Source organism: Drosophila sulfurigaster, chromosome X (assembly GCF_023558435.1).
Source record: "Drosophila sulfurigaster albostrigata strain 15112-1811.04 chromosome X, ASM2355843v2, whole genome shotgun sequence".
NCBI lineage: Eukaryota > Metazoa > Arthropoda > Insecta > Diptera > Drosophilidae > Drosophila > Drosophila sulfurigaster.
The window spans coordinates 6,016,176-6,028,824 of record NC_084885.1 but is presented as its reverse complement, the minus strand read 5'-3'; the positions used below and the strand labels follow the sequence as shown (position 1 = coordinate 6,028,824).

General features: G+C 40.4%; 1 protein-coding gene across 3 annotated transcripts; it reads right to left on the bottom strand.

The window, feature by feature from the left end:
• Positions 1-9,768: 9,768 nt before the first annotated feature.
• On the bottom strand, positions 9,769-11,924 carry LOC133849479 (hornerin). Of its 3 annotated transcripts, none has more exons than XM_062285583.1 (2): positions 10,446-11,924; positions 9,769-10,415 (listed from the first exon to the last, which is right to left on the bottom strand). In XM_062285583.1, exons 1-2 carry the CDS (start codon positions 11,728-11,730, stop codon positions 9,964-9,966), a joined length of 1,737 nt encoding a protein of 578 aa, XP_062141567.1. In that variant the 5' UTR covers positions 11,731-11,924; the 3' UTR covers positions 9,769-9,963. The 3 variants fall into 3 exon arrangements, with proteins under 3 accessions (XP_062141567.1, XP_062141568.1, XP_062141566.1); XM_062285584.1 differs by having other exon boundaries at positions 9,769-10,390; positions 10,460-11,924; XM_062285582.1 differs by having other exon boundaries at positions 9,769-11,924.
• Positions 11,925-12,649: the final 725 nt, after the last annotated feature.

The following is a 12,649-nucleotide window of genomic DNA, read 5'->3' as shown; positions in this document are numbered from 1 at the left end:
GTTAAATTTTAATTTTAATTTTACTTTACACAAAAACCTTTTCGTCTATAATTATTCAAATTGGTATTTTACAAACAGCATTTTTTATGTATATAAAAAAAAGTTTCTCAGAGGTTTGTTAAAATTTAATCCAAATTTCATTTTAAAAGAAAACCATTTTACCTTTATATAGAAAATGTCTCATAAATTTCTTCAAATTGAATTTAAATGTACTCCAATGGAACTGCAAATTAACACTTTCAATTTTAATTTCAACTGCTGCTATAGTCTATTATACCCGCTGGAAACGTTTAGTGTTCAATCCATTCAAAACTTTTGCCGGGTATTGCGTAAAGTGTAAAACTGACATTAAAGTGCGAAAGTTCGAAAGGCATTTGGCATTTAAGAAATCATTTAAATGACAGCGCTAATTGCTAATGAGCCAACGAAACATAATGGGCCAGAGTAGATGCGTCAATTGACCGACAGAACAGACGGATTCCAATTCCATAGCCATAACAGCACTGAGTGAAAGACCATTCGATCGTTAAAATAATAAACAAATTATTGATGGGTCGCCAGCTGCGATTGCGATTGCGTTTGTTTGTCTTTGGCTGATTGATCGCTGCTCAAATTGCTGACGAATTGCGGATCGATTTTACAGAGCATTTAAAAAGAGCTTAACAAAGTCTTTTACGAAATTTAAATTGAAAACAATAAATACACAAAATATATTTGGCAGCCAGCCGTAAATCTCAGTTTCCAAAGTTGTTTTGGGAACATGGCTCGGAAATTAGTTTCTTAACTCTACGATCTGTGATGCCTGGTCAACTAGAAGTAACATCAAATGCCACTTGAGTGAGCTGTTTACGACGTCAACTTCATACCCTGTAAATAAAGTTGTGTGTGAATGGACACACAATATGGACATACAATATAAATCGCATTGTCGGAGCAGTCTTTGTTTCAATTAGCTAATGCTGCGAAGCTTTTGTGTACATTTGTTGGTCAAACATTTATGCAGTTAGACACGTTAGAACCGCACAACTGGAATACAAAATTCAATTTGAATGCTTCCAAGTTCCCTGCAGGCTAACAAAAAAGCGGAAGAAAAAAAAAACAAATAGTACTGCAGCTATCAAAACTTGCTCCATTGCAATGGATTGGCAAATGTTGGCAGCTGGCCGCAGGATTGTGTGCAGCTCGTCCAGCAAACTCTGAAATCGCCAGCCAAGTGAAATGTGTTATGCAAAATGTTTTTTGCGGGGCGGTGGAGGCGAAATTGCAGCGAAAGCGAATTCGATAAACTGTTGAAATGCTGCGTTTTGAGTTGTTGTCCATGGCAACGGCAACAGCAACGGCAACGGCAACGTGTATATTCCTCATTGCCCATTCAATGTGCTAACTTAATTTAGTTTATGCTCTAAAGCATTGGCCACATTCCCCTCCCCTTCCCCTTCCCCATCCCATACTCCTCTGCCTTCCCCATTTCCGTTCTAGATTCCTTTTCAGCTCGAAGTGCAGCCGCACCTTTCATTTGCTGCTGGTTTTGATTGTGGTTCTGCTCTTAGCCATGTTTTGCTCCCTTCTTTTACTTCCCATTCCTCCACCCCAACACACACACACACATACCCCCAAGTATGTAGCACAAAAAGTTGCGCTCGCTTGGGGCAGAGGGAAGGCAGCTGCAAATTTGTCGTAAATATTAAAATTTTTCATACGTTTATGCAAATTTACTTTTGACAACTTTACTTCCTGTCGCCGTTGCCGGCGTCCTCATTGTCCTACGACTTAGTCGCTCCCCCTCTACCCCCCTTTGAGCCCCTTTTCAGCTGCTGCTGCAGCATCGTTGTCGTCTCCGTTTCCAGCTCCGCCGACGGCTTCCGTAATGAGGCAGCTCTTGCAGGTGCCTCGACTGCTTTGCCACGTTGCTGTTTAAACACTTAACCAAGTGTGTGTGTGTGTGTGTGTGTGTGTGCGTGTGCGAGTGTGTGTGCCGTGCGTGCCTGTATGCCGGATGGAGAAATGAGGAAAGAGAAGAGTGAGAGCAGGAAGATAGAGACCGGGGGGCGTTGCTTTATATGAGAATTTATTAAGTTGAAATTACATTACAAATAATTTTCATATTATTGTAATGCATGCAGACAGATATTTACACACACCACACACACACACACACACGCACACACCACACTCACATGGCTACACATGTAACTAGACATTTTGCCTATACAAATACTCTGTTTAGAAGGGGGCGTGTCACAGAGGCGTTTCGTAATAGCCGTGTAATATTTATGTAAATATGTAACTGTTGCCTCCCCCACACAACTTTCTCGTCTGTCCTCCGCATGTATGTGTGTGTGTGTGTGTTTGTCACAATCTCGCATCCATTGCTAGCATCTGACTGCTGTCAGTCAAAGTCTCTCTTAGGCACTTGCTTATTTATTCATTTGCATGAAATGTTTTCATAAAGATTTTGATTTCATTTCATCCTACAAATATAAGTAAAGCAAACAACAACAAAAAAAAAGACGAGCAACAAAAAAGTAAAGAATAAAATGAATTGTGATTGCTTGAGACGCGACTGAACGATCGGTAGATACCCTGTAGAAAGGCTGCTATTAAATTGAGATTGCATAAATACCTGAATATACATATATACATAAATATGTATATAATTCAATTCAACTGTAATACACACAATTATATATTATCTGTATTTTTATCTATTTAAAATAATCAATTTCAAACTGCGGAAACTCTTGAGTGCACTTGAATAAACACACGTCTGTTGTGTTTCGAGGGTTACATGAAAATAAGTCTTGCAAGCAAATTCACTTGAGATGCAACCTTGAGATAAACTCACGAAATCCTATTCTACAATTGAGAACTTAATCCAACGCTTACTCACTCACTCACTCACATGATCATCAATTAAAAGTGCACAATGAATCGCAACTTGCGACACTTTGATGAAACTCAAATGCAACTACTTAATTTACATGACAAAAGCTTTGCTCTGTTGTGTGTGTGTCTAGCAAATGCTTTGCAAAAGTCAATGATACCTCTTACAAGTCAGAGTAAAATATTTAAATATTATAATAATTCACTTTATATACACTTTGTTAGTTAAGATTTACATTTTGCAATAGATGCCACATTCAGATGTCAGCAGAGCAAACAAAAAAAGCAAAAAGAATGCTCACAAAGAGACCGCAAGAAAATTTAACAGAGAAAATTGAGCCACAGAGAGAGCGAGTGAAAATAAATAGCTTGCGAGTTGACCAGTGGCAAACATTTTCCATGATTGCAATTAAAAGTGTGCTCAAAGTGGGATTTGCAAATTGCAATTTATTGCAGTTGTTAATTTTGATTTTTATTACAATATTTTTGCAGCCCACGCGCTGCTTCACGCTGGGCACATTAATTATTAATTAGTGACATTTTAAGCAGGGCGGCGGTTTAAGCCAAATATTTATCGAACTTTTGCAAAATGCATTTTAAATGCAACCAGGGAAATTGCATTTTCCTCTCTTGCCAATGCAAAAATCAAAAGCTCGAGTTCCAGATGACTATTTAAATACACTAAATTAACAAATAAAATACTTATAAATAAATATATGCAAAAAGAATTGAATTTAAAAATACTTTAGGTAAGGTGATAAATTCTTGCAAAGTTTTACACATTTTTCTTGATTGAAAGCCAATTCTTTAAATCCGTTTTGCATAGAGTACAAAATCACAGAATTTAACAAAAATCTGCAACTTTCTGTTGCACTTCTGCAGTTGTTGTTGTTGTTGTTGTTGTTGTTGGTGGCAGCATTTAAAATGTGCAGCACGACGCAATGGGGCAGAAAGTAAATGCAACACCAACGCCCATGTGTGTGTGTGTGTGTGTGTGTGTGTGTGATGTGAATGCCCACGCCCACATTGCACGCTCGAATGGGGGCGGCGGCTGAATGGTTGAGTTTTGCATGAAGTGCGCCCACATTGCGCATACGCAGCGTTGGCCCTACAAGTTGTACAGCTGCCATTGTTGCTGTTGCTGCCCTGTTGCTGCCCTGTTGTCGAGTATATATACATACATATATATTGTATTGTTTTGTGTTTGTTTTCGGCTGCTGACACTGTTAAGGCAGCCGGACAAGTGTTGCATACTAAATGCGCCACACGGGATCTGCGGGCGGCATTCAGGAAGCAGCTGCCAGTCCAGTTCTCCGAATCCCAGACACAGAAGCAGACACAGACACAGAGACACTGAGCTACTATTGTTATAACAGACGCAGCAGCAGCAGCAGGAGCAGCAGTTGCCTTGGCATTTATCACACGTAGCATTCTCTATTAACCACCTCTTTTTGCCTGGGCAAATAAGCATTGTTGCAAAACTTTTTGCCGAATTGCCATCGACTGAATTCTGTTGCACGCCTCGTGATTTTAAAGCTCTTTTCTGGCACGTTTCGTACTGCATTCGCAACAGCAACAACAGCAACAACAACAACACCAACACGGATCACCACAAACTGCATATTTTTGTATTGCTTAAAATCTCGCAGAAGGCGGAAATACTATATACTATAGTTCTTATTGTTCAAAATTCTGCACACTTTTTGGCTGCCAAAGAAAATTTTGAATATTTTGCTATGCATCCGACAATAAAATGTCTTGGATTATTTTGCCACGCAACACGCAAAAGAAATTCAATTTATCTAACTAAATGCATGGCCAGAGCGTAAACAATTAGTGTGAGAAGTTTCTATGCAAATACGTATGTATGTACATAATAACACTAACCCAGAAAATAACCTTGAACGTAGCTACTCGGATGATTTTCAAAGTTTGTGGAAGGATATAGTGCAGGATGCGCTTCCGTTACTAACATTAACAGTCAGAGAATTAGCGATGTGGAATATCAACAACATTACAATTATAAAATACATATTTAAGGTTATTTTTTTACAATAATATTTAAATTTAATTTCGAAGTAAATCGTTACTTAAAAAAAATGAAAATTTGCATATAAGTTTCTACTTTGAAAAGTAGTTAATTCGAAATTGGAATGCTGCGTTATTGGCCAACATTTTTATTGCATACTTTTAGGGTCAGCCAAATAAAGCAAATTAGAAGAAAGTGTGCGCTTTTCACTGTACATACATACTTTTAGGGTGAGCTAAAACAGCGAATTGTTTCATTCAAATGCCGCCTATTTGGCCTTAAGACTGTTGCATGCTTTTAGCATCACTTTAATAAACAACAAGTAAAAAAAGTTACAGTCGAGATTGCTCGACCGTGAGATACCCGCTACCCATTTTCAATAAAGACAAAATATTGCGGTATTATTTTCAAGATATACCGAAAATACCAAAAATACTAAAAATATACCAAATGGTATGTATGGTATATCGATATAGTACATCATTTAAAATATACCATAGACGGCACAATGTACCAGATTGTCGGCCAAAGCAACTAAGACCCCTAATAAGTAGGCGTTTTTGCCCATACAAAAGTATTTCTTTAATAACTTCCACAATTTGTATCTGATCGCAGCGAAATTTTCACGAATCATAACTACTATAGTAATTATTGTATACACCAAAACTCGTAGCTTGAAAATTAAGCTTGTTATTCGATTTTATTGATTTGTGGGGGCGGAAGTGGGTGTGGCAAAAATTTGAAATAAACTTGATCTGCGTGCAAATATAACAAATGCTGTCGAAAAAAAATTATAGCTTTATCTCTTATAGTCTCTGAGATCTAGGAGTTCATACGGACAGACGGACAGACAGACAGACGGACATGGCTAGATCGTCTCGGCTGTTGATGCTGATCAAGAATGTATATACTTTATATACTTTACACTTTGTATATACTTTATAGAGATGCCTCGTTTTACCTGTTACATACATTTCCTGCCGGCACAAAGTTATAATACCCTTCTACCCTATGGGTAGCGGGTATAATTAAATGCTGCGATTTTCTATATTCGACTTGTTGCTCACTTATGTTCGCCTGGTATTCTATCTGCTAACTTGGACCTTTTTAGCAGCGCATTAAAGCATGAAGTGGCAAACGACAAACAATTCAAACTACTTATTTTATTGCTTACTTTTCGGGTTAAGTAATTAAAGTCTGTTCAATACTAAGTACCTGCATTAATTATTATTTTGATCACATCATTATTTAACTTCAACCCAGAAATAAATTATAATATATTTGAGAAACATGCTCCTTTCAGGTGCATATTAATGTTTAAAAGAGCGGAAAATACTTAAGAGTATTCATATATATAGTATATTTTCTCTATGCGCTAAATAAATTACTGCATATTAATATAATATATTTTATTTTAAAGCACAACTACTAATATCGGAATTTCATGGCTGTTTACTTTAATTACCAACTGCTGCTTCCGTAATAACTCGCTTTGTTCTGCCTGCCAATGACATGCGAAGACGAAACCCCTTTCCAGATGCACAATATATATGGCAATCTTTGGGCAAAATATTTACTATCACAGGTTGATCATCAATCATTGGGCTCAACGATTACTGGTTGTTGAAGAACATACTCCATACTCCCCCTGCTCATCATTGCTGTCACATACGCGTGCTGCGTAGATAAGCACTTGGGGGGGAGGCAAAAGGAGGGAGCGTAGCTTATGCATTAGCTTCGCCTGCCACAAAATTATTTGCCATGCACGAAGGGGAACAAAGTTTCAAACCGAAAAAAAAAAACAGCAAATTATTAAAAACGGAAAAAGGAGGAAAACGAAGAGGAAAATTATGTACAAAACACAAATGGGGCGAGATGAGAATTGTGCACTTATATTGAATTTTAAGCTTGCCTTCGATAAAGGCGAATGAATTTGAGCCACCTCCCGTTGACTAACACGCCAAATCATGCTCCCTACTTCCACCTACATAGCAAACATCGCACCCCCTTTTTTTGCAGTGTACTGGTTACAATGCCAAGCCAAGTTGGTTGTCTGCCAGCGACACGCTTCTTTGGTATTAGCTCTTCACCTTCTTTGCGTGTGTGTGTGTCTGTGTGTGTGTGTGTGTGTTTATTTGCCAACATGTGGCAAAATTATTTCCGCTCAAAAATCCACTTCCTGCCACATTTTTTGAGCGCGTCTTTTTCTGCGCTTTCCCCATCACTTGATGGATTTTTTTTTTGGGTTTTTTTTTTGTTTTAAGAAAATTGAAAAACTGCGCTTAAAGTAAATCACAGAGTGCCAGATTGTATACAGATTTGAGCACACTTGATGCCTGCTGATGACAATGAAGAGGCCTGAAACATAAAGCACACAGACGAATAAGAAGAACAATGACAACAAAAGGGCAACAAATGCGACTCTGTTCCTGTCACATTGTCACTTGAATTGAACACAAAGTTTTTGCTTTGAAATTTACCTAAAACTCCTTCATGTGTTTCTGTATGTGTGTAAATATTGATGTGCATGTGAGTGTGCTCACCTGTTGACTGATTGAAACGCAAAGTAAGCAAAAGCAACATCCGCAGTTAACTCAAAGGACATTCATCTGGCTGCGATAAGTCTACTTCCTGCTGACCCTTGACCCTGTTACCCAACTCCATGAACTGCCAAACACAACAACTCTTTCAAGCCTCCTTCCCCTCCTCCGCCTCTTACTCTCAGTCCTTTGTCGCGTTATCGCCATCGAAAGAGTTGTCCAATCTTAATCAGTTAAAATTAAAACTGAAAACAAAAAAGATTTCACCCAACTTTGTATCAGTTTCTTCCCATTGTCTGTGTGAGGAGCTCTTCTGCATGTGTGAACGTGAGTGTTTCTATGTGTGTGGGTGTATGTGGGTAGTTTATTATTAAACAGCATTTATGCCATAGGCCATCTACGTGCTGGCAGCGTACTCTGCTTCATCAAATCAACTTCCGTTCCCACTTATCTACCTCGGCTTTGTGAGGGGAAGCAACTGTTCTCGCTTGCCCGACAACTGTACCCAGTATTAACTCTCTTAAATGCGCTCTTAACGCTTTGTGCCTGGGGAAGCATCTTTGCTTAGCCAAATATGCGCTACTTTAGAGACCTGTGAAAGATAACAATCTTGTAAAGTGGAACTAAAATTATAATATTATATATTATATATAATATTTTTTTTATTTTTAAAAGGTTAGATATAATTAAAATGAACACTAACATATGTCTAAAGCACTGGAACCAAAGGCGCTCGACTTGATATTTAATAATGTTTCTATATATTATATGCATATCATATTTTGGACCTGAGAAGTTTGGCATTAATTCTATTTTAATTCTACCATTTAAATGATCTATGACCTAAAGAGATGTTCCAACTTCCACTTAGTTTAACATCAGTATGATGCAATTATATTAAAAATAATTGGAGAAACTTGATTATTTAATTTTGGAATTTATGAATATTTATTTATTTGAATTTTTTTCATATTATAAATATAGAATAAACTGCTTTTATTTAAGGAGCTTCATCACGTCGACCTGTTCGCCTTATTCGGGAACACTTTATTGCCCCTCGCTGGGAACACTTGTAGTGGCAAAACTGTTCCCAAGCAAAGGAGAAATTCTTCTGCAATCGAAACATTCTGCTCCCCAGCTGATTGTGAGGCATTGTCTTATCTGCAGCTAAAGTTTGCTCAGTCACTCAATCATTTATCAAATTATTACATATGGGTTTTTCTCCAAAAGTTGGAAGACTACAAGCTCGATGGGAACTACGAAATGTCTTATCAATCGCCTTATCGATCATATTCGCTTCGTCAGAACGGGAAAACCTGTTGAGCTGGCAAACCCAGTGTTGGAAGGAAGTTCACATAAGACCCCCGAATTAGCTAGTTTTAGGGTATCATGGCGGAATGTTATCTACTCGTCGTCAATTATTCACACTGACTAATTCTGTATTTCAGCTTTTTTTCGTATGCCACAATTTATTTGGTTTCGTACTTAATTCGAATTTAAATATTATTTATATGCAGAGATTATAATTAGTTTATATTTGCTGTGGAGTGACTTCACAGCCCCAGCTAAGTGGGAGTCTTCAAATTAGGTTGTTTACATTGACCTACAAGTGTTGTATCAATTGAAAACAGTTACAAAATGTAGAAGAAGTGCATCAAAAAGTCACTTGAGTATTTTATTTGTTTACACCAATTATTGTAGTGGAACAAAAATACATAGCTACGAAGTATTTGTGTGATAAGATTGTCACATAGTATAGGGTATTTAATCTTTCATAAACAAAACAAAGTCATTGTCATCGACACCCGCTCTAGCTTCCTCTCTGTTTTGTCGCTCTTGTTTGTTATTTATCAAATGTTGTGGCCTCATAACACTCAAATTGGATTACGAAGCGATGCGTAATTGAATTTGTTTTTAATACCCTGTACTCTATCGCTCAACAAAGCGGAGCCTTTAAAATGAGCAACACTTTGCCAACGGCTGCCAGCACTCGCTTAATAGGGATTTACACCAGGGTGTAAAGCAGTCGAGCATGTCCAATTGGGTTCTAATTACATAGAAATTATTGCATTGGTCGCATTAATTGCATGCTTTTTGATTATTGTAATTGCATAATTTGGCATTTCAATTTCACAAAATAAACCCAAATATTACAGCTCAGTGCAGCATTCCTCCCGATTGTCCCTTAACTTCATTAGCTGGTGTTAAATGCAATCAGTCCACTGAAGTTCTTTGAAGTTTATTTATTGTGTTAAGGTTCTTCGATTTTAATTTTCTATTTTCTTTCCCAACTTCCCCAATAATAAAATCAGTTGCTTTAGTGTTTATAGTTTATATTTATTAAAAAAAATATATAGTGATATTGATATAGATCGAATATATAGTATATGGTTATATAGTGTGGCGTATAATACTTTTTTTTTTTGAATTTTTCGGTTTTTATAAATTGAAGATTAATAGTTGATATATGCAATTGTTCCAACTCTTTGGGTTGTTCCTTGGGCAGTAATATTAGGCGTTGACCTCGCCATGCTTATGATGTCCTTGATGATGCTTATGCTTATGATGTTCCTTTCCCTTGCCTTTGCCTTTACCCTTGCACTTGTCTTTGCCTTTGCCTTTGCCTTTGCCCTTGCCCTTGCAGTGTTTCTGATGCTTGTCATGCTTCTCGTGCTTATCCTTCTTGTCGTGCTTAGCACGAGAGCAGGAACGAGAGCGAGAACGAGACTGAGATCGACTCACTTCCCTCTCAACGGATTTTCCGCCCTTGCAGTGGGAGCGAGAGCGAGAACGACGCTCAGCGCAATCAGGCGGCGGAGTTGGTGGCCCAAAGGCATCCATGGGTCCACAGGGAGGACCACGCCAGTCGTGATGTGGGCCACGGTGAGGACCATGATGAGGACCATGGTGAGGACCATGATGGGGACCATGATGGGGAGGTCCGTGATGGGGTCCGTGATGAGGTCCATGATGAGGACCGTGATGAGGGCCAGGACCATGATGAGGGCCAGGACCATGATGAGGACCAGGACCATGGTGAGGGCCATGATGTGGCCAATCATGTGGTCCCGGACGAGGACCGAAGTGGTGACCGCGATGGTGGCCACGATGAGGTCCGCGATGATGACCGTGATGACGACCAAACTGCTTCTCGCTGCCTGAGCTAGAGCTGGAGCTAGAGCTCGAACTGGAATCGGAGCTGGAGCTAGAGCTAGAGCTGGAACTGGAGCTAGAACTAGAGCTGGAGCTGGAGCTAGACCTGGAGCGCCTTACACGATGGCCATGGGCGTGATCTTTTGGGCCATGTCCGTGTCCGTGTCCGTGTCGCTGATGATGTCCACGATGTCCACCGGAGCGGGAAACGGAGCGTGCTCTAGACTTCGAGCGGCATTTCGGGATTGCCGTGTTTGTCTCCTGGGCCCACGGCAGGCCGCCCATCCGAAAAAACTGAGCGTCCTCCCATACGGGCCAAGCGCCACGCGGTCCAAAGTGATGGGGTCCAAAGTGATGAGGCAGCATGTGATGCGGTCCAAAGTGATGTGGGCCATGGCCGTGTTCGTGACCATGACCATGACGATGACCATGTCCTGCACCATGACGATGACCATGGCCATGTCCATGTGGACGACGATGACCGTGTCCGTGTCCATGACCATGACCATGACCATGACCATGTCTACGCCAAGGTCCACGCGAGAGACTACGTGAACGGGACCGGGAGCGATCGCGGCGTCCACGATGATGACCATGACCACGGCCAAACCAACCGTATGCTTGGTCGGAGCCGGAGCTGCTCGACGAGCTCGATGAGGAGCTGGAGGACGACGACGATGATGACGACGAGGACGAGGAGCTGGAAGTGGAGCTGACGCTGCTGGAGCGAGAGCGTGCCACCTTCTCAGCGGACTCCTCCTGCTGTTGTTCCTCCGTGGACTGCTGCTCCTTGCGCTGCTGCTTCTTGGCCAGCTTCTTGTCCTTCTTGTGCTGCTTCTTCTGCTGCTTCTTCGCCTTCTTGGCCTGCTTGCACTCGCTGTGCTTCAGCTTGTGCTGCTCCTTCACCAGCTGTTCCATGGCCTGTTGCAGCATGCGCTGCGCCTTGTGCGCCTCCTTCATGGCCTTCTTGATGAGCTTGCCGGTCTTGGGACGCAGCTGCTTCTCCTGCTCCTTCTCCTGTTCTTGTCCCTTTGGCACGGACGAAATCTGCGTGTCCTCGATGTCGAGCAACTCGATGGGCTCGTCCTGCATCGCATCGCCCACATTTCTAGCTACTTCAGCCATATTGAATGTTAATTGAGTTTGTGAAAAATTGGAAAATTTAACTGCAAATGTCGTTCTTTGTTCTATGTTATTGTTATTATTATTATCGTTGTTGTTTTGTGTATATGTGTGTTTGTTTGTGTTTGTGTTTGTGTTGTTCTCTGTCGCTGCTTTGAAAGCTTGAAGCTTGCAAACTGATGATGAACGCTTGCCGGCCGGCAACTTTTATACTCGCCAGCGAACGTTTGCAAACGTTTAACGTCGACGTCGCCGCCGACGCCGACGCAGACGCCAATAACTGACAAACAAACAGAGAGCAAGAGAGACAGAGCAAGAGAGCGATAGCGAAAACGAGCAAAAGATAAAGCTCAACGGGGAGACACACACTAAAAATAGCCGATTTGTGACGTGGTGTGCGTGGTGTGTGAACACGTTTCACACACACACACACTTACACTACACCAACACAAACGTAAACAATGATATACAAAAACTTGTACACGTAAACGTTATCACGCATACGTTTACGATATCACGTATACGTATATAGTGCTCATTTGTTTACACATACTTTTCGAACGCCATTTCGCAGTCTGGTGAAATAAGCAACTCGCCGGGCTTAGCGAAGCGCAAAAAAAATAACAAATGACGCAGCGATCGAAATTTCCAGATCATTCTGATGAAATTCAACTTGAATACTTGATTTCAGCTTTATTCCCATAATTAATAGACTTAGCTTAGTAAAATATGTAGAGGTCAAAGGGTAAAGGCAGGCTTAGCAAAGGCCAGGTTAAGGTCAGGTTCATTTCATTGCATACATAAATTTGCTCGTGATCAACAAAAAGCTCCGCAATCCAATGTAATTGAACTACTCTTGCTTATTGGGTCTTGAGCCGGCATAATTCATAACGTCATTGCTATCAACATAATGCTCCACAGT